Source organism: Equus asinus, chromosome 5, assembly GCF_041296235.1.
Source record: "Equus asinus isolate D_3611 breed Donkey chromosome 5, EquAss-T2T_v2, whole genome shotgun sequence".
Classification (NCBI taxonomy): Eukaryota; Metazoa; Chordata; class Mammalia; order Perissodactyla; family Equidae; genus Equus; species Equus asinus.
The window spans coordinates 49,409,663-49,437,569 of record NC_091794.1 but is presented as its reverse complement, the minus strand read 5'-3'; the positions used below and the strand labels follow the sequence as shown (position 1 = coordinate 49,437,569).

At 37.8% G+C, this 27,907-nt stretch overlaps 2 protein-coding genes across 2 annotated transcripts; one reads left to right on the top strand and one right to left on the bottom strand.

Moving 5' to 3' along the window:
* Window positions 1–47: 47 nt before the first annotated feature.
* LOC139045387 (basic salivary proline-rich protein 2-like) lies at window positions 48–3,173 on the bottom strand. The gene is made up of 2 exons (XM_070511413.1): window positions 3,153–3,173; window positions 48–1,862 (listed from the first exon to the last, which is right to left on the bottom strand). The coding sequence occupies exons 1-2, from the start codon at window positions 3,171–3,173 to the stop codon at window positions 48–50; spliced, it is 1,836 nt and encodes a 611-aa protein (XP_070367514.1).
* Window positions 846–26,764, top strand: SKIL (SKI like proto-oncogene). Its single transcript, XM_044771071.2, has 7 exons — window positions 846–1,224; window positions 2,838–4,616; window positions 15,673–15,767; window positions 17,245–17,477; window positions 20,934–21,175; window positions 21,472–21,696; window positions 22,344–26,764. The coding sequence occupies exons 2-7, from the start codon at window positions 3,519–3,521 to the stop codon at window positions 22,500–22,502; spliced, it is 2,052 nt and encodes a 683-aa protein (XP_044627006.2). The 5' UTR covers window positions 846–1,224; window positions 2,838–3,518; the 3' UTR covers window positions 22,503–26,764.
* Window positions 26,765–27,907: the final 1,143 nt, after the last annotated feature.

Sequence of the window (27,907 nt, the reverse complement as noted above, 5' to 3'; positions counted from 1 at the left end):
CCCTGAGGCTCGCAGCCGAGAGCTCTGAAATCGTATCTTTCCTCGTCTCATCGCGTGTTTTCCTCTAAAACAAAACCCCCAAACCCCTCAGTAAAAACTGTAGAAACGTGTGATTTCCAGCTCCCTTTGGATCCGAGCGGGCAGTCTGATGGGGGCGGGGAAGGGAAGCGAGGCTGAGAAGTAGGGACAAAAATGTTTCTCTCGGTTTCGCCGGAACTTTGGCCAGCCTCGGGCCCGGCCCGATGGCGGAGAGAGGTCAGCCGGGGAAGGCGGCCGGGCTGGGCCGGGCGGGGCGGCGCGCAGGCAGCTGGCGGGGCGGGCCTCGGGCGGGAGGCCCCACGGGGGCGGGGGGCAGCCCCGGCGAGCAGGGCCCACCCCGGGGGCGCTGCAGGGCGGCCGCCACCCGGCTGCCTCCGGGGCGGAGCGGCCCAGCTGCGCCCCGCGGGGGGAGGGTCGCCCGCGCCTGACCTCGGGCGGCGGCGCTCCGCCGGCGGGCCCCGCCCCCGCCCCCGCCCCCGCCCCGGCCCAGCCGGCTGCTGGGGTCGCGCACAGTGCACCGCGCGGCCGCCCTGCCCCCTCTCCCTTGGCGCGCGGCGGCCGAGCGGCCAGGGCGCCCCCGGGTCTGGCCCGTCACCACAGAGCAGCGGGTGGGGCGGGGGCGGGGGCGGGGCGGTGGCGGCCCCAGACAGCCGGCTGGGCGACTCGAGGAAGGAAGGCGGGCGGGTGGCGGTGGGGGTGGGGTGGGGAGGGAACATCCTGTCTGCGCCGAGCGCACCGCAGACAGCGCCGCGCGCCAGCCGCCCAGACGGCGCGCGGGGCCAGGAGCGCCGGGCGCGCGCCTGGGGGAGGGGCGCGCGCGCGAGCCGCCGGGGCGGGGGGAGCCCGGAGGAGCCACCATAGGCCAGACGGCGCGCGCGTCCCTGAGGGACGGCGAGCTTCGAGGCCACGGCGGCGGCGGCGACGCCGGCGGGCCCGCGCGCGCGGGGTCGCCGCTGGCTCCGGGCCCCGCCCCTCCCCCTCCCCGCCGCCCTCGCTCTCCCCCGGGCGGCCGGAGACGGCGGCGGCGTCTGCGGGAAGCCGTGTGTCTCCGCAGTGACGTGGGCGGGCCGAGGGCTCGGTGACGTCAGAGGGCTGTGTGTAGCGATGTGTGTGGGGTTCGGAGCGGCGCCGGCACAGGCGAAGGGAGCGGGCGAGCGGCGGCGGCGGCGGCGGCGGCGGGCACAGGTGCGGCCCGCGCTCGCGGGGGGGGGGGGGTCGCGGCGGGAGGAAGGGGGCGCGCGGCCCCCCGGAGCCCGACGGCGGCGCCGGGGGGAGTGAGGAGTTAACAAAGCTCGTCGAGCTTGCCGGGCGCCGAGGCCGGAGTCGGGGGTCCGGATGCGCGGGTCCCGGGTGGGGTCGGGGCCGCGGGGGGCGCGGGGCGGGGGGCGCGGGGCTGGGGGCCCGCGGCGGATGCTGCCTCGCTGACCGGGGGCGGTAGGCGCGGGCAGGGGAAGGGCGCTGCACTTGACCCGAGCCGTCGGGACCCGGAGAGCCGGCCGCCCGTCGCCGCCTCCCCCACCCCCGGCGCCGGGCTGCGCTCCGTGGGGATGCCCCGAGCTCGCCCGGTCGCCCGGCGGCGCGGGATCCCGGCTCGGCGCCCCACCCGCCCGCCGACCCCTCTCCCTTCTGGCCCCGGGCGGGCGGCGGAGGTGCCGCCCTCGGGGTGCTGGGGTAACACCCGAAAACTTCCCGGGGAGAGGGTGCGCGGGGGATTTCCACCGTCCCCGCCGCGGCCCCCGCAGTGGGGCCGTGTTGGGAGGGCACTTGGGGCTGTCGTGAGATCGCGGGTGGGGGTTGGGGGGTTCCTCTTCCTCCACTTCCCACTACCCCCTTGCACACTTCAAGGCGTCCAGGGTCCCCTGTGGTCCACTTCTCCCTCCCCCCTGGGGTTTGAGATGGGTGGGTGGCTTGGCGTGGGCCGAGGATTCCAGGGTTTGGGGGGCTTCCCCATTCTCGGTCATTCCTCCTGCCCTCTTCCTTGGCCTGCGTTGGCTGAGGTGTTCCTGTGGTGGGCGAAAGTCAGTACGTTGGCTACTGGCCTTGGTCCTTAACCCTTTGGGTCTGTTTTAAGGTAAATTGTTGGGAGTTTGGGAGGCAAAAATTTCTATTTATTGGATTTCTTTTGGATTTTTCTCTCAAGAAGGAAGTGGAAGAAGAATCTTTTCTTTTTCCCTCTTCCTCCATTTGCATTCTTTGTGAGGTCTGTCTGCCTTGTGCTTTTTGTCCCGGATTCGTCTTGTTCAAGGATGGAGATTCCCAGGAGGGGAGTCTATAGCTTTTGGCTTCCATGAAGCAAATTCGCTAAGCTTTTAAAGGGAAAGTTAATTTTTGCCTACAGTCATTCTAAAAAAATAGCATAAACTGACGCACTTCAGATTGTAACTTAGTTACCTATGGTAGATATGTTAACTCCTATCTGAATTTTTTGCATGAAACTGGTGTTTTTTTTAATTAGATGAAGTACTAGATTATTTTAGTTAAAATGGCATAGCTGAGAAAGCCTCTAGTACTGAGTTTTGGGTGAGATGATCTGTTTTAAGTTTCTTCCTATTCTGAGTTGGAGTAACCCTCTCCCTTTTGAGGGGATGTTATTGCTCCTTTTACCCATTCTCCAAATTGCTTTCCTATTTAGATGAAGGTTCTTTTAGTTAGCTGGCGTTAGATTTAAAAAAATCACTCAAGTGTCACCTTTGGTAAAGTGAACTCAGTTTAAGATTAAGAAACTAGTTTCAAACTGACCTTTAGGCCTCTGGAGCAAATCCAAATGTAACTCTTCTCCCAACCACCTTCTCTTCCAGATTAATTAAAAGAAGAATGAACAGTAATCCTTGAAGATACCTGGGCAGTTTTTCTTTAGGTATCATTTTTAACTGTAGAAGTTCAAGAGGAGTCAGAGGCTCTTCTTACTGGTGTGAAGATTTATACAAGTCTTCAGATTGTTGACACAGACCAACCAATCGTCATTTTTTGAGAAGATACTGTTTTTTTCTTTTTCTGGTGTCCTTGGTGCCAAAAATTAAATTTGGGTGCATCATTTTGACTTGTGTTTGTGTCTAGGTTTTATGACACAAGTAGTCGCATAAACTTTTCACGTGTTTTGCTTAAAACCAAACCGTTGCATTGAACCTGGACATCTTGAATTGAGAGAACTGGTAACTTTATTTTAATAAACATATCCGAAGATTTAAAAAAAGAAAGACTTCCTCAGAGGTGTGCCTCTTAAAATTATATTCTTTATTGTTAGAGACAAAACAAGAAATTTTTAACACTGGCAGTGAAATTATACTAGAGTATAAGCAGAACCAAAACAAAGTTGCAAGATCTATTGAGTAGTTTAGGGAGATCTCTCTTTTGAAATTTAAGTTTTCTAGAGAGTAAGTTATCATAAGTGTTGGTATATATTGCTTTTCTCTTTTTAAATAAGCAGCTAAATAACAATGCAAATCTCAGACTTACTTATTTAACAACAGTTTTTAGCAATGGAAAATCTACAGACAAATTTCCCCTTGGTTCAGGGCTCAAATAAAAAACTGAATGGGATGGGAGATGATGGCAGCCCTCCAGTGAAAAAAATGATGACAGACATTCATGCAAATGGAAAAATGATGGTAAACAAGATGCCAACAGTAAAGAAGGAACACTTGGATGACTATGAAGCGCCGATGGAAACTGATGGAGAGCATGTCAAGCGAACCTGTGCCTCTGTGCCTGAACCTTTACATTTAAATCCCAGTTTGAAACACACTTTGGCACAATTCCATTTAAGTAGTCAGAGCTCTCTGGGTGGACCAGCAGCATTTTCTGCTCGGTATTCCCAAGAAAGCATGTCACCTACTGTATTTCTGCCTCTACCATCTCCTCAGGTTCTTCCTGGTCCACTGCTCATCCCTTCTGATAGCTCCACAGAACTCACTCAGACTCTGTTGGAAGGGGAGTCTATTTCTTGTTTTCAGGTTGGAGGAGAAAAGAGACTCTGTTTGCCCCAAGTCTTAAATTCTGTTCTCCGAGAATTTTCGCTCCAGCAAATAAATACTGTGTGTGACGAATTGTACATCTATTGTTCAAGGTGTACTTCCGACCAGCTTCATATCTTAAAGGTTCTGGGAATACTTCCATTCAATGCCCCGTCCTGTGGGCTGATCACATTAACTGATGCACAAAGACTATGTAATGCTTTATTACGGCCACGTACTTTTCCTCAAAATGGCAGCATACTTCCTGCTAAAAACTCATTGGCCCAGTTAAAGGAAACTGGCAGTGCCTTTGAAGTGGAACATGAATGCTTGGGCAAATGTCAGGGTCTCTTTGCACCCCAGTTTTATGTTCAGCCTGATGCTCCATGTATTCAGTGTCTGGAGTGCTGTGGAATGTTTGCGCCCCAGACATTTGTGATGCATTCTCACAGATCACCTGACAAAAGGACTTGCCACTGGGGCTTTGAATCAGCCAAATGGCATTGCTATCTTCATGTGAACCAAAAATACCTAGGGACACCTGAAGAAAAGAAACTGAAGAAAATTTTAGAAGAAATGAAGGAGAAATTTAGCGTGAGAAATGGAAAGAGAACTCAATCTAAGGCAAGTTTCTTTTTTTAAATAGCAATTTTGAATAACTGTAATGATTTCCTTTGAAATCAAAAGTCTGTGTTTAGAATATAAGCTAACCTGTGTGTCGTTAAGAAACTTCATGCAACAACAGCAAAAAATACTGATGTATGTAATGTATTTGTTTAACACATTTTAGGATATAAAGTGCTTTCCTGTGTGTGTTCTCATTTGAATCTTCCAAACAACCTAGTGAGAGAAGTAGAATTATTCCCTTTTTACAGATAAAGAGAATGAGGCTCAGAGAGATCAAGTGGCTTTCCCAAGATTACATAGCCAGGGAGTGGAGGATTTGGGGCTTCTTTCTCAAGTCATGTCCTCTTTCTTTTTCACACATCCTGCTTTTTGATGACTTAATCTCTTGTTTTCCTAGGACTCAAGATAATTTACACTTTGGTGTTATCTCCATTTGCAAATGGTATAATAGCTAGCCAAAACAGTTCTGGTGGTGGGCCCCATACAGCATTTTTCAAAGGTACATCTAGGATTTCTGACTTTGTTTCTGTACTTGGATATTTGGGCTTGATCAATGTTAGAAACAAATGGAAAAAACAGATTTATCTGAAGAATTTGTGATTCTTTTAAAGAAAGGAATACTTACGGCCAGCCCTGTGGCCAAGTGGTTAAATTCGTGCTCCGCTTCAGTGGCCCAGAGTTTTGCTGGTTCGGATCCTGGGCGCGGACGTGGCACCGCTCGGTGACGTCCCACATGCCACAACTAGAAGGACTCACAACTAGAATGTACAACTATTTGCTGGGTGGCTTTAGGGAGAAGAAGAGAAAAAAAAAAAGATTGGCAACAGATGTTAGCTCAGGACCAATCTTGGGGGAAAAAAAGGAATAATTAAAAACAACAGCTAGAATAAAGAAAAGATTATTTTAGACTAAATAAATGATAGTATAAAAACCTATTAGCAAAGAGATCTTAAACTTATTATTTTTCCCACTTTATTGTCTGGTAGGCTAAACTAATATCATTCTAAGAGTTTGAATGCCTGGGTACTAGATATGATTTGGGTTATTAAATATTCGGTTTGTTGATCTGGTTTTTAAATATACCTTCCCACTTGATTAAAATTATAATAGGTAACACTAAGTGTTTAAAATGTGGCAAGCATTGTTCTCGAGCAGTTTTACATGTATAATTTTATTTTGATTCACACAACAAAAGATTGACCATCTTAAGACTCTGATTTTTCCACTGTTAGTTTTTATTCCTTGAAATAATCTCTGCCCTTTCTACTTCGCAGGAGAAATGAGTAAAGTGTATTAAATGACTGAAGGTTATTCCCAGCAACATTAGAGCTTGGGCTGGAACCTAAGATTTGGTGTCCCATGCTTTATTATGGTGCCTTTACGGTTTTGAGGGACATTTAGTTACAGTGTAGTTTAAGACAGTGATTTATTTGCTTCTGAAGCCCAAGGAAGATCCTTTTAGACTCTTAATTCAGGGTGGTTTGCTACTTGCTGCTTCCAAAGGGTCAGCACTTCTTTGAAATTCCTTGCCTGCGGCTACTAGATAAGTTTATATTGTTCAGGTGCAGTTACTAACTGATTTTGGAGCAGGATTGGCTTCAAACCAGTTCTCAAATTGCTAGGACTGGGTTACAGATGGACTGGTCCCATGCTGAAGCTTGTGCTTAGAGATTATCTATATTATCAAAATGTGGAATGCCACTTTTGATATTTATATTTTGCCTTAAGCTAATTAGGGGCTCTACTTTACATGTCCATAGGTGGCCACATTATTTGCCAGATACTCTTGCTCCAGTCTTCATTGCTGTGACAGCATTTTTGGGATAAACTACTTTGCCTAATATTCCTGCTCTGTGTTTGCGAGAAAAAAATATCTGAGAACCATGATAAAGGTTGAAAAAAAAGATGAATTTACTTAACTGAAACCCAATGTGCTAGGGTTTGGTTAAAATTGAAACCATCCTTCATCTGGATGTAGTCCTTTATTGTCTCAGAACTTAATTTGAATTCATTTTTTATTTGTGAAAGGTGTGAGATTTTTTTCCATCTTTTTGCTGTGTTGTTTTTTGCGGTATTTGCTAGTGTTTCTGGTGTATTTTGGTGTTGTTTCCAATTTTATGTGACTTTTGAGCAATTTAAGGGAATTTAAGAAAATTTCAGCAAACATTTAAGAAACGTTTTTTTGGTTTCATGTGTAATACATGCTTGAGTAGTCGTTTTATTACTTGCCACTTCACATTTTAAAAATTTACTCCTCAAAACTTTGTGAGGTGGTTCTTTTTTGAAGGTCTGTGAACAGGGTTTCCCAGATGGGTCACATGCTCCCGGTTGTATAACTGGTAGTGGTAGAATCAGGAGTTGAAGGCAGGCCTTCTTACTTGAAGTCTAGTCATTTTCACTGCTTTTCCTTAAAGCAAACTTAGTAGCATAAACTGAATTTTGAGAAACAGTAACTTTTCTTATCAACTTACCTTAATATAATGGTTCTTAAACTCTGTATTAACTTGTATATAGACGAAGGTAATTAACTGGGAAGGGGGCAAGAAGATGGTCCTAGACTGGGGAACATTTTTCATTATCTTCTGTGAGTCAGGGAGTTGGTTGCCAAACCAATAGACCCAGAGCACACTCGTTTAAAAAACTCAACAGGCCTCTTTTTAGTTAAATAAAGGAATATACTAAATATATTAACCTCTTATATAAAGGATGTTATGTTTAGTGTGAATACTAATGTAATTGGATGTGTTTATATAGTTAATGTAGTCAGAGTATTGTTTTTGGACTGAAAAAAACCCCCTGAAACTCAATAGGCAGTTGTTTGGAATGTAGCAAGTGTTAAATTATTTCTAAGGATGGAAGTCATATTAGTAATGATCGCTAAACTATTTGCATAGCTAATAGCTATATTTAATTTGCATAGTTTGTTAGCTATATATAGATGGGAGAAGTAAGTGGTGTAAGGTCAGCGTTCTAAATGAAGAACTGACTCTATTCTTTGTAGAAACTGAAGGTATACCTTGAACTCTTTCTTACTAAGATCACCACAAGAAGTACATTTGATTTTACATCTGCCTAGGTTATTTTGCAAAATGATGATACCAAACTGTTTATATTTTCATATTGTTTAAGCTTTTTGTGCTTATTATTAGAAAAATGGTTATTGTATTTTACAGTGCACAAATACATGAAAGAGTGTTGTATTTCTCATTCTTTCTAAATCTTCAGTGGTATTATTTATTTTATCTAATTCTGATTTTGTTGAATGCTATGTTTCTGTCTATGAAAAAAAGTTGCCAAGCAAAGTGATCATTTGTAAATAAAATTTGAAGAGTGATGTTTACTTAAGATTATGTTCAAACACATTAGAAAAGCCCATTTGTAGACAATTGATAAGATAATTATAGGAGATTCTTTACTGTTACAGCATGTGGCTGACAATCTCTACTGAGTTAAAGATGGTGTATGCCCTTATATTTTTTTAAAAATCAAAATTCAGATTTCTAACATTCAGACTTGACTACTCTTAGTAAGTAAAACGATATCGTTTTTACTCTGTTTAGGAAAAAACCCCTATAGATTATCTATGATGCAAATAGATGACCTAAACATATCAAGTTAAAGATTTTTCCCTCTTAAAGCCTATTGAACAAATCACTATTTTTAGTTTTGCATTTTCCTTTCAGTTCATCATTTATGCAGAGGTAATTGAAGTAATAATAATAGTACAAAAATTTCTTCCCTCTTGTAAGCTTTTATGCTTTTATTTAGGAAATGTCTTTCTTAGTACAAACCTAGATGAGGAAAGGAAATACGTTATAGAGAATGGGCAACTACAAAGAGTAGTGTTGGGACAAGATGTGTTCCAGTAATGATAGTGGTAGATTTGATGTAATTTGTTACATCACTGGTATAGTTTGTGTTTTGTGATTAGCATAAATTTTGATCTAGTGGGGATAAGATCAGAATCAAATGAAGTATTTGTGCTCATATGAGGGACCAGTATGAATATTTTTGTCTGACTTTCTAAAATTAATAACTGTCTTCATGAGTTTAGAGACTGTCTTTCTCTTATTTTCCCAGAAGGTAGTGTAGTGCCTGGCATGTCAAAGGCAGTCGGTGAAATCTTTTTTTTTTAACTAAATACATTTTTGAAAAACACTACATTATGTTTTAGAATATTTGGAATTTTTTGAAAAATGATGCTTTAACCTTTAATAAATGCTTATAATTTGCAAATAAGCTGTTGAATAAGATAACTGGTCACATGAGAGAATGGATGTGAAAGCATTTTGGAAGTTAAGAGACTGGAAATATAGGATAGCACTTCAAACTCTTATTGAAATATTTACTAATATGTATTTGGGGATTTTTCCTTTCCCCCAAAATCTTGACTTATCTAGAATTATGTGAAGATATTTCAAAGACAAATAAGATAACTGAGTATTGGGTTCAAATGTATCTCACTCTTAGTTGGTTGTACAAAACAACTAATTATAGCAACGAGTAACTATACTGGTTGGATATTTGTTTACTTACTAAAATGAAGCATACAGGAAGAAAGTGTCAAACAGGTTTGTTTTAAGAATTGCGAGGGCATTTCAATCAAATCTTTAGAATAGCTTTGGGAATAGTGCCCCCTTATGGTTTAGGAAATACACAGTCTATATTCATTTTTACCATTAAAAAATGGTAAAAAACTTAAAAATGTTAACATTTTTTAAAGACTTATGATAAAAAAACTTAGAAATTTATCCTTTTGGACTGAGAAATGGGAAAAAATTAAGAAACTTCAAGGAGGAAAGGAAAAGGGTAGGCCTGAAGCAGTGTGTGGTTAGCCTGTAGTGTTCTCATAGCTGTGCATACATTATAACTTATGTCACTGCGAGAACAGGAAGTAATCAAGAATTTGGTTAATTTCCACCCTTTTAGAATGCTGGGAGTGGGAAATGGCTGTGGAGCAGAACTCAGCTTGGTCAAGTAAAGAGGTAGAACTAGTTTGGGAATAGCTTTGGTAATGGCTTGAACCAGTATTTTGTCCACATATAGAGTTTGGTCTATTGAGGGTTCATATAGATAAAATAATTGAAGGATTTTGTTAGACTACAAAAAGCAAAAAGAATATATAATTAAACCATAAACCTTTTTTTAAGGTGTGGTTTGCTTCAATCACTAAATATAAAATATTATAGCACATGCTAGGCAGAAAGAGAAATCAGTAGGAAAGACAGAAAATTAATTTAAAGCTCATTTTGATTTCTAGACTTAGAAGTGGGTCACAGAAATATGTATCTAACGACTAGATGGAGGCCCCTCAGGGCAGGAATTCACCTAGTTTTCTAATCTAGAATGTGGTAGATGCTTAATAAAGGTCTGGATAACTGAATGAAAAGTCTTAGTGACCCTATACAGTTACCAGTGATTTTTGAGGAGGAAAACAGATTTAGTTTTAAAGCAAAGTAACATTTTGTCTTTATTTGTGGTGGTCAGTTTATTTTGAGATTTCAAATAGCATTTAAAGTACATATTTCGTTTATCTTATGGCGATAAGGAATAAAAAAGTTTAAGAAACTTACTAAAAACCACTTTGGTAAATAATACTAGAACTGTTATTCCATGTTAAAAAAGTTTTTTGGTGTGATTATGAAAGCAATTTAGGCCCCTTGTAGTAAATCCTAAAAGAGTGCAAAGAAGAAGACAAAATTTCCTCATAATTTCACCATGAAGTGATAATTACCGTTGGAGTTTATTCCTTTACAAATGTGATGCTTTGTACATTATATTTGCATGTAATGTATTTGCATGCAAAAGCATCTGTAGAGTGCACAAGTGTTAATTAATGCAGGGCTAGTTGTTGAAGTAATACTTGTGGACCAATTTTAAGACAGGTCACTTAGAGCATTTTCAAATTGCAGTCTGTCACACATGTCTCATCTGGGGTTCCACGAGAGGAGAATGAAGCCCTACAGAAGATGATTTGAGTGATGGTTTTGTCAGTTCTTCTGAGGATGGTGTATAGTACCATTCTTAATGCTTTGGAGAGAACTTAATTCATTGTGTGCAATGGCTGCCTTGGGGCAGTTGGGCTCTTGAGAACCCCACTTGAGAAGGGCCTGGAGGGTCATGAAGTCAATTTAGTGGGTCACTAGCATTTAAAAAAACATAAAATAGAGTAAAATAAAACTAGAGTACATTGTACATAGTAAAATTAATCTGCATTTTGATGTTGTGAATTTACTTTAGTTGAAGGCCAAAATAATCTGAGATCAGCATTTTTTTAAAGCATACATGCTGAAATGGGATACAAAAGCAAAGCCTTAGATTCATACAGATTAAAACTTTTGACAAGTATTTTAGTGAGAAGATGTATACGACCTGGAGATTTCCAGGTAATTGCAACATTAAATGGATAGGACACCGTAGAATTCCAGTATAAAAAAGTTATTTTTACAAGTCCCAGGAATTGACAGGCTTTTTTTCAGTTTGTTCCTTTTCCTTCAAGTTGTAAAGGGAGTGATTGTCACACTACTGACTTCACATGGCTTTGTTTCCATGAAGGACATGAGTTAGTAGTTGCACATTATAAGAACGTGAGCCTTTGCTTTTTCCTGTGAACATTTCTAAGCACTTTAAACTTAAAATTGGCTTTGTGAGGTAGGTGGCATGATCTTTCAGTGTGGGAGCGTTGCTGTAACTCCTGAAGGTCTGTCTTTGATAAGCTGGTGGAGGTGCTTAGATCATATTGTTCGAGTTTTGCATTAGGTTGATTAATTCTAATAATTACGATGAAGTGAAGCAGAAGACTTAAGCCTTAAAATCGCTTAAGTAGCTATTTGCTGCCATGTAACAACACTATTCCTGTTCAGTCGTTGAAACCCTTGTTCACAACATATTGAAAGTTTTGAGGAAACCTGATACTGTACTGAGAGATTGAGTTTCTTTCAGTGAGTGTTGTTGGCAGCTGTCTGGTAGGGTGTCTTTTGTGTCCGTCTGAAATCATTGACCACTTGAATGTCTTAGTGTTATACACAGGAAAAAGACTCTGACAGGTACATTCACTTTATACCTAAGGAGTTATTGCTTAACTATGTATTCAGTTACATGTTTTGTAAGGTTGCTAAGGGTTTATATGTTGGGCTCGTACAAAGTAATGTGTATTTGATATGCCTTATATTTTATTTCTTGTGTAAGCACACCAGTAGTGAGATACACTGTTAAGTTTACCAAGCTGCTAATCCTTCGTATGCTTACTGTCTTATGAAGACCAAAATGTAAAAATTAGTCTTTATCTTTCATAGCACTTTCTAAATTCTGGTTTTTTTTTGGTTGAGGAAGATTGTTCCAGAGCTAACATTGGTGCCAGTCTTCCTCTGTTTTGTATGTGGGATGCTGCCGCTGTGTGACTTGAGGAGTGTATAGGTCCCTGCCCAGGATCAGAACCTGTGAACCCAACCACTGCGCCGCTGTGCTGGCCCATAAATTCGATTTTTAGGAATAGTTTTTCCACTATTTTAAAAGATTTAATTCTGTTTTTTTGGGGGGATTTTGGAAATCCTGCCGATATTTTGAGGCATTGTCTTGATTTCTTTAGTTCATCAGTGTTTGTCGTTAGGACTTAATTAAGGATCATAATATTAATCTGATTCTGTAATAAAAAACTAGATTGCCACCTAAAAGCAAAATTTATTATTGCAGATAAGTCTAGTAATTTTAAAGAGTTTTAATTTTTTTTTTCTTTTAATACAATTGGGATATTTGTATGTGAATAGTGCTGAGGGGGTGGAATTGCTTTTATATCTAGAAAATGGTAACAAAAATGCCTACTGGTTTTTTGGTAAATGAAATCAAGTTATTTAAATTATTTGTCATTGTGAGACTAATAAGCATTTTACTACCAAAATACAATGGTTCTTTATTAGGAAAGGGTCGTGTTTATATAACACAGTAAGTTGAAATTTAGAGAAAATTTCATAAAACATTTCCTAATTTTTTAAGCAGGAAATTATTATTTTGGTTTAACCTCATTTTAAATAACTTATTTAAATTTTAAATAACCTAATTATTTAAAATTAAGTCTTCTATGCATTTTGGGATTGTTTAAATTTTGCTTTCGTAGACATTATTTGTTGCTTTATGACTTTGAGAAGGAAGCTTTGGAATACAATAATATATCTGAAGTTTTTCTGATGTGTTTCAGATGAGGATGCCATCTGTTGATTTTGTGGTAGATAATGGTGGGGAAGTTGGGTAATAAAAGCATTTTAAAATGTTAAGGCTCTAACTTAAGCTACTAAGTCATCTACATCTCTCCTTTTCCAAGTAATGTAATGTATTTAATTTTAATGTTTAAATACACAAAGGCGATTAAATTATTTTATTGGAAGGTAAGATAAGAGACAATAGATGCTTATATCATGGTGTCTTATTTTTATTCCCAATCAGTAGTTAGCGTTACTGCTGTGCCATTTAATTATATTGTTCTGTTTTTGAAGACCTAATTTGTATGTCGACACAAATGCAGAATGGATGAGAAAATCTGGGCATCCCTGTGAGTGTTCTGTTGTATAATAATGTGCTTTTCTTAATTGTTTTTAACACACAGGATAATTTGTTATAAATGTGTTTGTGGCTTACCACAGTGTATTAGGTAAAATTAACCCGCAGCATTTTGTCATGGTTATGTTGTGCATTTCCCCGTCATTTATATTATTTGATTTGTATATCTGATCTCTAAAAACACATTCCAGAGACTGTTGGGCTTCTTTGGTACTTCATGGAGTAGAAGGATATTGGATGTGAAAGAGACTATCTTGTGAGTTTTGTGGTAGCTGAGTAACCTTTTAAAAAGTCACCCTGGGAATTAGTGAGCCACGCTGTCATTCAGAATTCATTCAGCAAATATTTGTTGAGTCCCTACTGTATGCCAGGCATGGTGCTAGTACTGAAAATACAAAAGTTAAGATAGTCCTTGACTTCAGCCTCCTGTTCAAGCAGAGGCTGGGTAGCCACTTGTAAGGGATTTCAATCAGGAATTTCAGACATTGGCCAGGGGACTGCACTAGGTGATCTTTAAGGAAGGTTTATTGTAGAACTCCTCGTCTGTGACTGTTAGTGGGATGGTGCAAGAATAAGAAATAAAGGACAGAAACTAGAGAAGAATGGATGTTGAAAAATAAATGAAAGTGCTAGCAATTAAGGTGGCATCTGAAGTTTAGAGACATCATAGAAATAAAGATGCACTGAGTTTGGATCATGAATAAAAGTAAAACTTAAGCTGTAGAGTTTTGAAATGAACTTAATAATGAAAATTAAGTCACATTTCAAGTCCAGATCTTCAGCTGAAGAAGTTTAGAATTTGCTGTTCTGAAGATTTGAGATTCTAGATCTCCGTAATAGGAAAAACTTGAATATGTAAATCAATTTTAGTAATTTTAATTAAAAAATTCTGGAACAGTTGATTTCTTGGGCAGTACATCCAGAATTGTTTCAGATATAAAACTGATTTAAAGTGGAGCTTTATTTTCTAAATAATGAGCTTAACAAATGACTTCTAGAGAAGAAATTCTCATTTAATTCAAGCTGATTTTATATTTCATTGATTTGTTACAGTGAGCTTATCCATGCTCATTAATACCTCTTAGCATACACTGTTGGGGTGAAAAATGTTCTGCCTAAGTGAATTTGCTAGATAACAAAGCTCTTTTCAGCGCTGTGTTTTTTAAAACTAACCTTTTTCGTGAATTCTAAAATGTCTTAGTTTTCAGTCTTTCTAAGTGATATATAGTATGGTGCATTTGTATATGATATACTGTTTATATATGGTATAAATATAGAACATAGTTTAACTGTGTCATGTTGACTCAAGACTTCTTCTTTTTCTCCCCAGATCCCCCCAGTACATAGTTATATATTTTAGTTGTGGGTCCTTCTAGTTGTTCAAGACTTCTTAAACATCAATTGCTATACTCTGTTGTGATGAGGGGAGGGGACAGTTGAGACATATTAAATTATTTGCCCTGGCCTATGATAGTCCTCCAATTGTCTTGCTTTTTGAATCAGTTTTTGTGTTTGTGTCTTGTAATTCTCTCTCCTTAGGCTGTCAGCTGTCACCTGGCATCTATCATTTACTATTTCTGTTGCCTGCACTTAGTTCCCTTTCTAATTTACTGGTAGAACTAAACTGTAGGCTTAGAAACTACGTAAACAAGTGATTGGTTTATTTTATAAATAAGCAGTTGATTTTGCCTCAGATTCTGAACTTCTTTAGAAGATTTGATCAGGAATGTGAGGTTTTAGAAACAATGCTGCTCTTATATACAGTCTGGAGGCCCTCACTGAATACTCAACTCTTAAATCCTTTCAGAATATTATTTTCCCTATAAGCTGTGGTCTTGTTAGTCTTTCAAATTCCTTTCCCAGTAATTTTTAACAAAAATGTTGATTTCCCACCAGTGCAAGTTACTGTATTTTTATTTTTGGCTTTTAATTGGCCTTAAATCATCTCCTGATTGATCAAGTTGTGTAATGTGTGCTCCAAAAGCTGTTGCTTTTCCATTTTCAGCCCATTTTGTTGGGTCAGGGGATTACTTTTCAGGCCTCTCCTGAGTTTCTTCATCCTTATTGGTTTCCTCCATTAGCATGATCTCCTTAATTAAACCATGGACAGAGTATAAATTGATTTTGCTTTAATCACAACTGCTTAGCATCTGGAGATCTGTTTCTGTTCCATTTTACCTAGTTTCTTGGTCCTGAACTGGAATTTTGGGACATCAGATGACATAGTTTTCCTATTCCCTGAGTGTGGAGTAGTAATCAGATGAGGATGTCATTCCCTACACACTTACCTACTTGTAGAAGGGAGTGGAGCCTTTCGGAGACGGGGTCACGGTGCTTTAAGGAAAGACTACCTTCTTAGAAGGTGACTCTTAAATAATGTCACTCTTCTTTATTAGTCAGGGTTCTCCACAGGCACCCTGTGCCCTCATCAAATTGACACATAAAATTAACCATCACATCTTCCCTCAGTAAACTTTTTCCCTTGTACATTTTTCTACAGATAGATGCACCATCAGGAATGGAATTGCAGTCATGGTATCCGGTTATCAAGCAGGAAGGTGACCATGTTTCTCAGACACATTCATTTTTACCCAGGTGAGTGAGTGTTGGCTCGTTCATTCATTGATTCATTCAGCATCTGTATGTCAGATACTGTTCTAGTTCCTGGGAATTTATTATTTAGTTTTAGATTTTCTTGTTAATCCATGAAATGAATTATAAATTGTGTCAAATAGTTGAGATAACCTTTTCTTGATGTTTCCATGTTTTTTATAGAAATAGGTAATTTCCTTTTAACCCCAAAGTAAAAAGTAAAAGTTTTGTTTTAATTTCCTTGCTTCCCTTTGAGAGGTAAACGAACTCTTTAAGAAACTTAGGAGCTTTCATAGCAACTACACCCCTCAAAATCAAGTTGTCTTCTCTTCAATAAAAATGCACCCTAGACTATAAACTTTTTATTTACTGAGTCCTAGATTTTTATCTGCTGCTGTAAATGTATATTTCCCCCAAGCGTGGTGATGAAGAGTCTCAGTCCTGTTTACATTTGCACAGTTCTACCATTCCTATTGCGTTTGAAATAAATCTTTGGGCAGTATTAAACCTGTCAGTTTTCTTAGCAGAGTACTAAATTTTCGTCCTCAGGATTCATGTGATTGGTAAAGAGGAACAATATAGATGTCCTGTATAAAGAAAATGAGTTGTAAGAGGAGGTTATTTAGAGTTTAGGGGATGAAGTATTATATCAGTTAAATTGTTGCATCTTTTGGCTAAAGGTTACATATGTAGATTATGGTTAACAATATGGTACTAAATATCTAGCTCAAATTTGTCCCGTGAGTCTCTCAGATAATTTACTGAGTAATTTTATGTGAGCTTTGAGCAAAATTGGTAGTTATCCCTTCAATCTTAGTTTTGCATAATTTATTATTGCTGTTGGATCAAATATGTAGGAAGTGCTAGAGTATTTTAGGCAGGTTGCTGTGTGGCGTTTGACAGAAGAAGGACTGCCCAGTAGCTGGGAGCATTCAGAGTGCGTGTTCTCTCCCTGAGCTCTGTAAGGAGGGCCCTGGGAGCTCCTCATTGGGCCCATGGTGAATCAGGTGATAGCCATGCAGTGTGGGACTGCATTGGCCTCACCATGACAGAGAGCAAGGGGTCCTTGCTTTGGAGGGATAGTAAGCAAGAAACTGGTCCTCCAAAGTAGCATATTGTCTGTTTTCTTTCTGGCATAGACATTGCCTAATCAGGGCCATTGAACACCTCTGCAAAGTGCTTCATGCTTTTAGTTCTCAGGCGGTTTTGAGGGAAGGAGGAGAGACTATGATTTTCTTTCCTGTGAGTATCTTTTTAGTGTTTAGAGATTATTTTTTGCAGAATAACAGAAGTTCCTCATAATTTTGCTCTTACTGTCTTAAAGTACTGACTTTTTCAAGAATTCTTTTCTATGACCTTTTTTTCTGAGTTACGTTGTCTGTTTTGGTAAAAAAATTGTTTAACCATATAAATAGATGTAACGTATTTTGCTTTTTCCCGAATGCAGTATGTGTCTTACTTTGCCTTTCTTTGTTTTCAGCTACTACTTGTACATGTGTGATAAAGTGGTTGCTCCAAATGTGTCCCTTACTTCTGCCGTATCCCAGTCTAAGGAGGTGGCAAAGACAGAGGCAACTAGACCTGTACCAAGACAGTCAGAGAAGCCTGAAAGTAGTGGGAAACGTCAAAAAACTGTGTCTTATCCGGATGTCTCACTGGAGGAACAAGAGAAAATGGATTTAAAAACAAGTAGAGAATTATGTGGCCGTTTAGGTAAGTATTCAGAACTTATTTTTTTTTTTTTTTTTTAAAGATTTTATTTTTTCCTTTTTCTCCCCAAAGCCCCCCCGGTACATAGTTGTGTATTCTTCATTGTGGGTTCTTCTAGTTGTGGCATGTGGGACGCTGCCTCAGCGTGGTCTGATGAGCAGTGCCATGTCCGCGCCCAGGATTCGAACTAACGAAACACTGGGCCGCCTGCAGCGGAGTGCGCGAACTTAACCACTCGGCCACGGGGCCAGCCCCCAGAACTTATTTTTTAAAATCAGATATCTAATAAACACGAATATTTAGCATTTTCAAAGAGAATTTCTATTTGAGAGAACTTCCCAAATAATTGAAGCTTTTATCTTAAAAAAAATGCCACCTTTCAACTCTGAGTGACTGCTTCGAACCTCAATTGCTATATTTTCTAGAATGGTGATAGCTGTAGAGGCTTAATGAGATACTTGCATAGGCTATATGGCTTCAGACTGCAAGTGATTTTTGTCTGATTGTTTTTTCCCCTTCCTGCCTTTTATTTGCTGTCAGATTTCTTCAGAAGGTCTTTATTTTTCTTTCTAATGTGCTGTGAACTGAGAAACCATGTAACTAATAATGCTAAGAAGTATATGTAGGAGTAGTTAGGATAGGACTTGGGGAAACTTAGGCATGGAAGAAGCAAGAATTGCAATCTCATAGCTGTGGGAGCCAGGCAGATGGCGTAAATGCAGAATGATGGCTGGGTGAGTAAAAAAGTAGCTGCATAGTTACAGTGCCTTTTAAGACACCGTGGACCAAACAAGACCTGTCTGCTCAAAAGTTGTCTCTGTTACCCTCTCTAGAGCAGTAGAGCTTTCCTTATAGCTTAGGTAAGTGTTGTAGTTATTCAGCTTTCTCAGAACAGTTGAAGAGTCCTCTAGTCATTTAACTGTTTTCATAGATATTTGAGATTCTTGGGGGTTTTCTGTACTTTAATTTTGAGATTTTAAAAACAATTTTCCTGGGATTTAAATGTGTAAACGATAAGTATTAATGTGCCATTATGTCCTATTTGCATTATATTTTATTTCCCAAATTAAGTGACTTTGAAAAATTGTTGATATAATTCATATAACATGAAATTTACCCTTTTAAAGTGTACAATTCAGTGGTTTTTAGTAAATTTACAAAGTTGTGCAGTGATTCCATTATTTAATTTCAGAAAATTTCATCACCCCAAAAAGAAACCCTGTAATCCATTAGAAATTACTCTCCTTTGCTCAGCCTCTGTTAACTACTAATCTATTTTCTATCTTTATGTATTTGCCTATTCTGGACATGTCATATAAAAGGGATAATATACTGTGTGGCCTTTTGTTGTCTGTCTTCTTTCACTAAGCATAATGTTTTCTCACTCTGTGTTGTAGCATGTATTAATACTTCTTTCTTTTTTATGGTTTAATAATATTCTGTTGTATAGATGGATATACCATATTTTGTTTATTCATCAGTTGATGGACATTTGGATTGTGTCCACTTTTTGACTCTTATGAATAATGCTGCTATGAACACTTATGCACAAGTTTTAACATAGACCTGTGTTTTCATTTCTCTCGAGTATATATTTAGGAGTAGAATTGCTGGGTCATATGGTAACTCTGTGTTTAGCATCTTGAGGGACTACCAAACTGTTTTCCAAAACAACAGTACCATTTTCGTTCCCACCAGCAGCTTATGAGGGTTCCAATTTCTACACATCTTTGTCAACACTTGTTATTGTTTGTCTTTTGATTATAGCCATCCTAGTTGTTATGAAGTGGTATCTTGTAGTCTCATGGTTTTGATTTGCAATTCTCCAGTGACTAATGATATTGAGTATCTTTTCATGTTTTTATTGGACATTGCAGATCTTTGGAGAAATGTCTAATTAAATCCTTTGCCTATTTTTAAATTGGGTTGTCTCTATACTATTTTTTTTTTGAGGAAGATTAGCCCTGAGCTAACACCTGCTTCCAATCTGCCTCTTTTTTTTTTTGCTGAGGAACACTGGCCCTAAGCTGACATCTGTGCCCATCTTCCTCCACTTTATATGTGGGATGCCTGCCACAGCATGGCTTGACAAGTGGTGCCTTGTCTGCACCCGGGATCTGAACCGGTGAACCCTGGGCTGCCAAAGCGCAATGTACGCACTTAACCACTGTGCCACCGGGGCCGGCCCTGTCTCTATACTTTTGAGTTGTAAGAGTTCTTTATATATTCTGGATACTAGACCCTTATCAGATATATGATTGGCCATTCTTTCAGTTGCCTTTTCACTTTCTTGTTAGTGTCCTTTGAAGTACAAAAGTTCTGAATTTGGATGAAATCTAATTTATTTATTTTTTCAGTTGCTTACTTTAGATGTCATATCTAAGAAACCATTGCCTAATCCAAAGTCACAAAGATTTACATTTAAGAGTTTCAGCTCTGACATTTAGGTCTTTGATCTGTTTTTACTTAATTATGGTGTGAGGTTCAGCCTTCTTTCTATGTGGGTACAGTTGCCCCAACTGTATTTGTTGAAATGCAGTTTTCTCCTGATTGAATTGTCTTGGCGCCTTTGTTGAAAACCAGTTGCCTATAAAAGTATGGGTTTATTTCTGGACTTAATCCTTATACCAGTACTACACACAGTCTTGATTTCTGTAGCTTTATCATAAGCTTTGAAATTGGGATTGTGAGTCTTCCAACTTTGTCATTCTTTTTCAAGACTGTTTTGGCAATTTTGAATTCCTTACATTTCTATATGAATTTTAGTATCAGCTTGTCAATTTTTCCCACGAAGCCTGCTGGGATTTTGATAGGGATTGTATTGAAAAAGTAGATCAGTTTGGGGAATATCACCTCTATCTTAGTTCTTTTGGGCTGCTTCACAAAAATACCGTAGACTTACACCACATTTTTCACAGTTGTGGAGGCTGGAAAGCTCAAGATGAAGGTACCAGCAGATTTGGTGTCTGGCAAGGGCCTGCTTCCTTTCATAGATGAGCATTTTCTCACTGTGTTCTCACATGGTGAAAGGACAAGCTCTCAAGTCTCTTTTTATAAGAGCATAAATTATGTCAATGGGGCTCCACCCTTATGACCTAAGTACTTCCTAAAGGCGCCATCTGCTAATACCATTACATAGGGTATTAGGATTTCAACATAGAATTTTGGGGGTTACTAACATTCAGTTCATAATACCATCTTAACAATGTTAAGTCTTCCAATCCATGAATATGGGATGCCTTTCCATTTATTTATGTGTTTAATTTCTTTCAGTGATGTTTTGTAGTTTTCGTTGTACAAGTCTTGTACTACTCTTGTTAAATTTATCCCTAAGTATTTTATTGTTTTTTATTTCATTTGTAAATGGAGTTGTTTTCTTAATTTCATTTATGGATTGTTCTAGCGACTTTTTAACGGAGTGATATTCATACTTTGTTACTTCATTTTTGCCTCTCAAAGATCCATCAATCTCAAGTAATTCTACAAGTAAAAAGAAACCTGAGTCTACCACTTGCAACTTAGTCAGAGACACAACCAAGGCGGGAATTGACCATGATGCTCTAGTTTCATCTCCGCTTCTTGTCAAAGATGTCATTTGTGACGATGATAAGGGAAAAATCATGGAAGAAGTAATGAGAACATATGTAAAACAACAAGAAAAACTGAACTCAATTTTGCAGAAGAAGCAACAACTTCAGATGGTAAAATTGTTATCTAAATGATAATCCATTATGAAAAGATACTTTTGCACATTCTTAAGAAAAGTCAAGATGAGGTGCTGCAAATGTATTTAAAATTATTCAGAGTTTTACACTCAATAAGCAGTTTTAATATACTCTAAAATTTTTAGAGAAAATGGTTTTTCAATATAATTACTTCTATATGGAACTGATATGACAGCTGAATTTTAGATATTTTTTGTCCTATTTCTTCCTGAATTGAAATTTTTAACATGATGGAAATAAAGTAAAAATTGTATTCATTCTTTATATTACAGGAAGTTGAAATGTTGAATAGTTCAAAAGCTATGAAAGAACTGACTGAAGAACAGCAGAATTTACAGAAAGAGCTCGAATCTTTGCAGAATGAACATACTCAAAGAATGGAAGAATTTTATGTTGAACAGAAAGACTTAGAGAAAAAATTAGAGCAGGTAATGAAGCAAAAATGTACCTGTGACTCAAATTTAGAAAAAGACAAAGAGGCTGAATATGCAGCACAGGTAAGAATTACTCAGTTTGTATGATGTTGCCCTTTTAATGTGAAAATTGAAGACTTATCTATTAAAGAAATTACTTTTTGTCAAGCTCCTTGGGCTAGATTTCAAAATAAATATTTCTGTTAAATATGACTTTATGCTGTGTCATCCAAGATGATTTTTTGACCTTGATTGCTTTATTAAACTTTTATTGGGTTTCTGTAGTTTAGTTGCTCAAATTGCTAATCTCTAGCTATCTGCATATCATATTATTTTAATGTAGCATAGGGGTTTCAAATCAACAACTTAACAAACATTCCCTGTTGCCTACTATGTTCAAAAGCACTGGAGCAAAAATGCATAGTAGCTCACAACTTGGGGAAGATGAACAAATAACTCTTAGCAGGAGCAGGCTGTGATGAGAGGTACACTAAAGCATGAGGCAGGAGGATGGGGCTCTGGGTATTCAGTTCTCCTGACCCTTTGTTTTTCCCTCAATTTAATGTCATGTTAAAGTGAGGTTATAGTACTAGATATTCAAGTGATTGTAGTATGTGTGAAATAGTTCATTTTGTAAAAAATAATTTGAAAGTAAGTCTTTGCCTTGATGTGAGGATTAAACGGAAAAACAAAATTGAATGAAAACTGACACAGTCTTTTAAATCACACAGTTGTCAGAACTGAGACAGAGATTGGACCATGCTGAGGCTGATAGGCAAGAACTCCAAGATGAACTCAGACAGGAACGAGAGGCAAGACAGAAGTTGGAGATGATGATAAAAGAGCTAAAGCTACAAATTTTGAAATCATCAAAGACTGCTAAAGAATAGAAACCTTTAAAGAGATTCATCTGTGTATTCCGGACAGGGCTTATTTTTGTTTGTTTGTTTGCTTTGGTAGTTGAATTTTGAACAACTTGTCTGCATGAGGGTCACTTGGCATTCTATCCATTTGTTGATCAGAGAAAGTGAAGAGATTATATATTAGTACATAAATTTTTACATTTTCCAAATGAATGAAAATGTATGTTTCTTTGTACTTTTTTTTTCAACCAGCTTAGTAACAATACTGTATGGTTTCAACTATTAGATAATCTGCCTATATTTCTAATGCAGATTTAGCAGTTGTATACTTTTTAAAAGCTGCATTGTGGGATGGAAAATAGTTGTGGTCAATTTTGTTATCCATATTAGACAATTTTTAGATACAATAGTGGCTTCGTATTTCAGATATATAGAGCTGCTCAAGGAGTTCAATGTGCATTTTTTTCATTAACATAATCTCCTTTCTAAGTTGATATACTCATTATTATTTGCAAAATTTGCTTTTATTTTGTTCATATTGTGGAATGAGTTTTCACCAGTTCTCTTCCTTTTAGTGTCTCCTAAGAGACATTTTGTCAAAAGAGGAATTTCACTGATGAGGTTGTAGCACACCCCATGGGCATAATGGGGACGGATAACCTGCTTTGTTGTTATATACTGCTGCTAAACAACAGGAAGCAGTTGTAGTTTGTTTTTTGTTTTAAATGTGGTTATAGTTAGAAAAATTTTTTTATGTAGCAACTTCAGAAGCGGAAATAAAATGTAATAATTTTTGAACTTTTATGTTGTTAATAGTGGTGTGAAAGTATTAATGTTCTTGAGGAAAACTGATAACCATTGATGTACACCAGTTTCTATACAATCCATAATCCTCTGTACAGTTTTTATATGTAGTTATGAGTCTTACTGACATTTATATAATGGATATGTTTTCCTTAATGGATTTGTTTTCCTTTAAATTGTAAAATATTAAACACCTTGAAGGTTATTTTGGACTTTTGTATGTTTAAATGTTAAGTCTTACCAAATTTGCACGAATGGACCATTTTCAATACTACTTAATGTCAAAATCAGGAATTTAAAGTCAATTGATAGTGTATGATAGGTTAATATAGGGAAGTTTAGTTATCTGCTACTAAAAGTTTTTAGATAATATTTAGCAGACAAAGGAATTCCATAGTTTGGGGTAAGGGCAACATATTCTGCACTTTTCTTTTTTTTTTGCACAGAAAAGTCTGTCATTCTTTAATGGCAAATTTCATATTAGTTAATTCTTGGCTTAAAAGATACTAGGTAAAATTTTTGGTGTGCATTTTGTAAAGGAAGGATTCTTAAGCTACCATTAATTGACATTATTATCCCATGAATTTTATGTTTATGTTTTCACATAAGGTACTGTATGAAATTAGTTGAGAGCTAAATTTATTTTTAAAATAAATCAGCTATGGTTAAGGTTATATTCCCCACGTAGATGATAGAGACTCTAATGGTATAAAACTTCAAAAATCAGTAGGTTATCATTTAACCAGTTATTTTCATATTTTGCTTGACGGTACTTATATAGCCTAAAAGAATTCTCATACTTCACAAAGTATAGTTTCTTTTCTCTAGGGTATGATCTAAATGCGTATTTTCTATTTTCCATTTAAATTTTACTGTATTAACCCTACGACTTAATTTGTCGATTCTTGGAAACTCCTTAAGGAGGAACAAATGTTAAAAATAACATCCTCTCCTAATACCTTTTATTTAGATCTGGAGGAAAAAAAATCACAAAGACTTTTTATGATACCGTTTCATTTTAGTTGTGAATTAGTTGTGTCACAGCTAAGCTTTTTGGGAGATAAACTGAAGCTCCTATAATTTCACTTATTTTTCTAACTCACTCAAAATCTTTCTACTTATGTTACTCAGTAAATGATAAGCCAAGTTTCATCCCAAAACTTCTATAATAAATTGCCTAATCTTTGAAATATGTTATTTTAAAATTTTACGCAGTGCTTAAACACCTTTAAATTATCATAAACTCTTAATTTAGAATTGAGTAAAGAAATATTTTTTGTAGTCCTTCACATAAGGAAAACTTGCCACGTGAAAATTGTAGTCTTCATTTTCCAGAAGATACATTGATGTGCCATAGGTTTCTGTCTGACTTCCTTGGAAGTAGTTTATTAGTCAATTGTAAATATTATATCTATTCTAGTTAAAAGTAATTTTAAGTTAAACTGCACCACATAGCTCGAAAATAGAGATTTTGTAATACTTTAAAGGTGGCCTCTGCTAAAATATCTTATCCATACAAACTTATTCTTGTATTTTTTGCATGCTCATTTTGTGTGTTGGTTGCTAGCTTAAAGTTTGTTTTGATGTTAGTTTTTGTGTGCCAATTCATTAGGCAAGGAGATTTTTTCTCAGACTTCGTAGTATTGTTCTTTTCAGAAAAAAAATAAAAATATTTACTTAAAAAAGCTGCATTCAAGGAACGGCCTATCAAAAATGCTAGAGGATCTTTAGAAGGAAGAAAAGATAGAATACTAGCTTACTGGGTGATGGCAGATGTTTAATTTGGGTGATGATGGTTTCTGTACTCTAAACTTTATGAGAAAAAGGTACCAAATGTATCAAGGTAGTAAATGTAAAACCTGCTGTCATTGGGGAAGCTCTAAACCACCCTGATTTCACAGATGCAACTTGTAACACTATGAAGGGACGTGACCAACAGCGTAAGTTTGGCTTGTGCTTTAGTTTTGTAAAGCATATTTTTTTGCTTGAATTCCTGTGTCCATGAGAGTTAGGATGTTTTATGCTTCTTGAACTACTTTTATAACATATTTAATATATTACCAGTTGAGAGAGAAAATCATTTGTACATAATTGAATTAAAAACCAGTTACTAAAGTAGATGAAATAGACTGAGTACAATGATATTTGCAGGTTATCCATATATTTTAGACGTCTTGATGGAACAATTTATTTGCACATCAATGGCTTCTGTTTGAAGGAAAGTAAAGTGATAAGGAAACTCCAGTAATAGGAAACATGCTCAAGGTATTTCCCTAAAATTAATTGTAAAGCTGGTGCTGAAGGTTTTTGATCAGCTTCTAAAATTTTGTTCTCAATGACTTATGTTTTGATTGCTTAGGGAAGAATCCACATTTTTGTTTGCTCTTATGCATTTAATATGCACGACAGGACATTAAAAATTAATATAATGAAAAATTGTGCTCATACTGTACATCTATTTCTGTGCTTGGAACTACTTGGTAATAGTTTTTATTGAAGCTGTCAGCAATAAGGGACACATTACTGCTGTATTACACATTGTGGGGTTGAATAAACAGCTTAAATTTTTTTTCTAGTATAGGATACTTCAGCATTTCCATTATTGGAAGAAATTTGTATAGGTATTCTATATTGCATCTTGTTTAAAAGGACAGTCTTTTTTTGTAAAATCTTTCCATTTTAAATGGCTTCTAAACTACATAATGCAATTTGGAGCCTGTTTCTTTAGTAATAGAATTAAATGTCTTATATAGTGCTACTGGTTTTAAATTACAAAGCTATCAAATGTAAAAACTGAAATTTAAAATTAAGCCCAGAAAACAAAATAGTGTATTTAGTTGAATGTAAAAGAAATTTATAAGAGATTTCCTTCCATATAGATACCTCACTTGAAAATAAAGCACAGCGTACTTAAGGTAGTTCTAGCAAAAAAGTCCTACTAAAAGAATTGCTAAATATAGGTCAACTTTTGGGAAATTTAGTTTGGAAGAAATAAAATAGACTTGCTTTTAACCATCCTGTTAGAAATATTTGTTTATCCTGATAATTTTAAGCCAACACAGTAGTCCTAAATTATTTCTGAATTTCTAATCTCTGAAGGCAGTAGATGAAGTATCTATTCTGCAACTCTTGAAATTGTTGACTACATTGACCATAATTCAATTTAAAATTTTGCCAATGATGTACAGTTTTATGGTTAAAATTGCTGTGGTTGGTTGCATTACATGACACACAGAACTGTCCTCTACCTCACGTGAAATAAATATTTTATATGGTTTTACTATAAAACAAGACTCATCTATTTGGTCACTTAGTTTACAAATTTTGAATTATATTTATTGAAACATGACATACTGTGCTCTTAGCTTATACCTCAATTGTATTTTGTGCTGTTTTCCATTTTCATGCCTTGTAAATAACTTGTATAGATTGTGGATTAAATTCCAAATAAAAACTTTTAATGCCAATGAAATTGATTCAAGCCATCTTAGTGTCCTGTGTGAGCTCAACTTTCTTGTCCCTTAAGATTATTTTCTCCTTTTGTTCCTTTAAAGTCTATTACTCATTACACACTAAGTGATTAACTTGAGAAACCTTTTTTAAAAATTTTGAAATGTGAGATTGTATGCCATATTTCAGGTGGTGAACATACTGGCATTTTGTGATTATTCTCTTTCATGGTACTTGGACTCTTTATCGTCTTTCCCTTACCCTGTACCCTTACCTTTGGTATTAGTTATCTATTACTGCATAACAAGTTACTCTAAAATTTAGAAGCTTAAAACAACAGATAACTCACACAGTATCTGAGAGTCAGAAATCCAGGAGCAGATTAGCTGAGTGTGATGGCTCAGGAGCTCCTCTAAGGGTGTAGTTATGATGTTACCTGGGGGCTGAAGCCATCTGAGAGCTTGATGGCTGGAGGATCTGCTTCCAAGCTCACTAACGTGGCTGTTGGTAGGCACTCAGTTCCTCACTCTCTCGACCTGTCCACATAGCTGTCCACAACATGGTGGATGGCTTCCCTCAAATGAGTGATCCAACGGAGAGAAAGTGATGCCACAATTTCTTTTATGACCTAGATTCATAGTCACATAGTCTTACCTTATCCTGTTCATTAGAAATGAGTCACTAAGTCCAGCCCATACTCAGTTGGAGGGAATTATGCAAGGGTATGAATACCAGGAAGCAAGGCTCATGGGGCCATCTTAAAGTCTGGTTACCATATCCTTGAAATTTTAATTTTTTTGTGACAAAATATACATAAAATTTACTGTTTTAACCATATTTAAGTGTATAATTCAGTGTCATTAAGTACATTTGCAATGTTGTGTAACTGTCACCACGATGTCCAGAACTTTTTTCATTATCCTAAACAGAAACTCTACCTATTAGACAATATCTCCCTATTCCCCCTCCCTACCAGCCCTTGATATCCTGTATGCTACTGACTCTGAATTTGCTATTCTAGGTAACTTGTATAAGTGAAATCATAAAATACTACTTTTTTTGTATCTGACTTCTTTCACTTAGCATTATGTTCTCAATGTACATCTATGTTGTAGCATATATCAGAATTTCATTCCTTTTTATGGCTGAATAATACTCCATTGTATATATGTATGCCA

Bases quoted from the DNA above. Each gene is read 5' to 3' on its own strand.
- LOC139045387 (XM_070511413.1), bottom strand. From the start codon at position 3,173: ATGTCCAGGTTCAATGCAACG. The intron at 1,863-3,152 runs GTTTGGTTTTAA...GCAAGGGGGTAG, and splicing joins TGTCCAGGTTCAATGCAACG to TGGGAAGTGGAGGAAGAGGA.
- SKIL (XM_044771071.2), top strand. From the start codon at position 3,519: ATGGAAAATCTACAGACAAATTTCCCCTTGGTTCAGGGCTCAAATAAA. The intron at 17,478-20,933 runs GTAAGTATTCAG...TGCCTCTCAAAG, and splicing joins AGAATTATGTGGCCGTTTAG to ATCCATCAATCTCAAGTAAT. The intron at 21,697-22,343 runs GTAAGAATTACT...TAAATCACACAG, and splicing joins AGGCTGAATATGCAGCACAG to TTGTCAGAACTGAGACAGAG.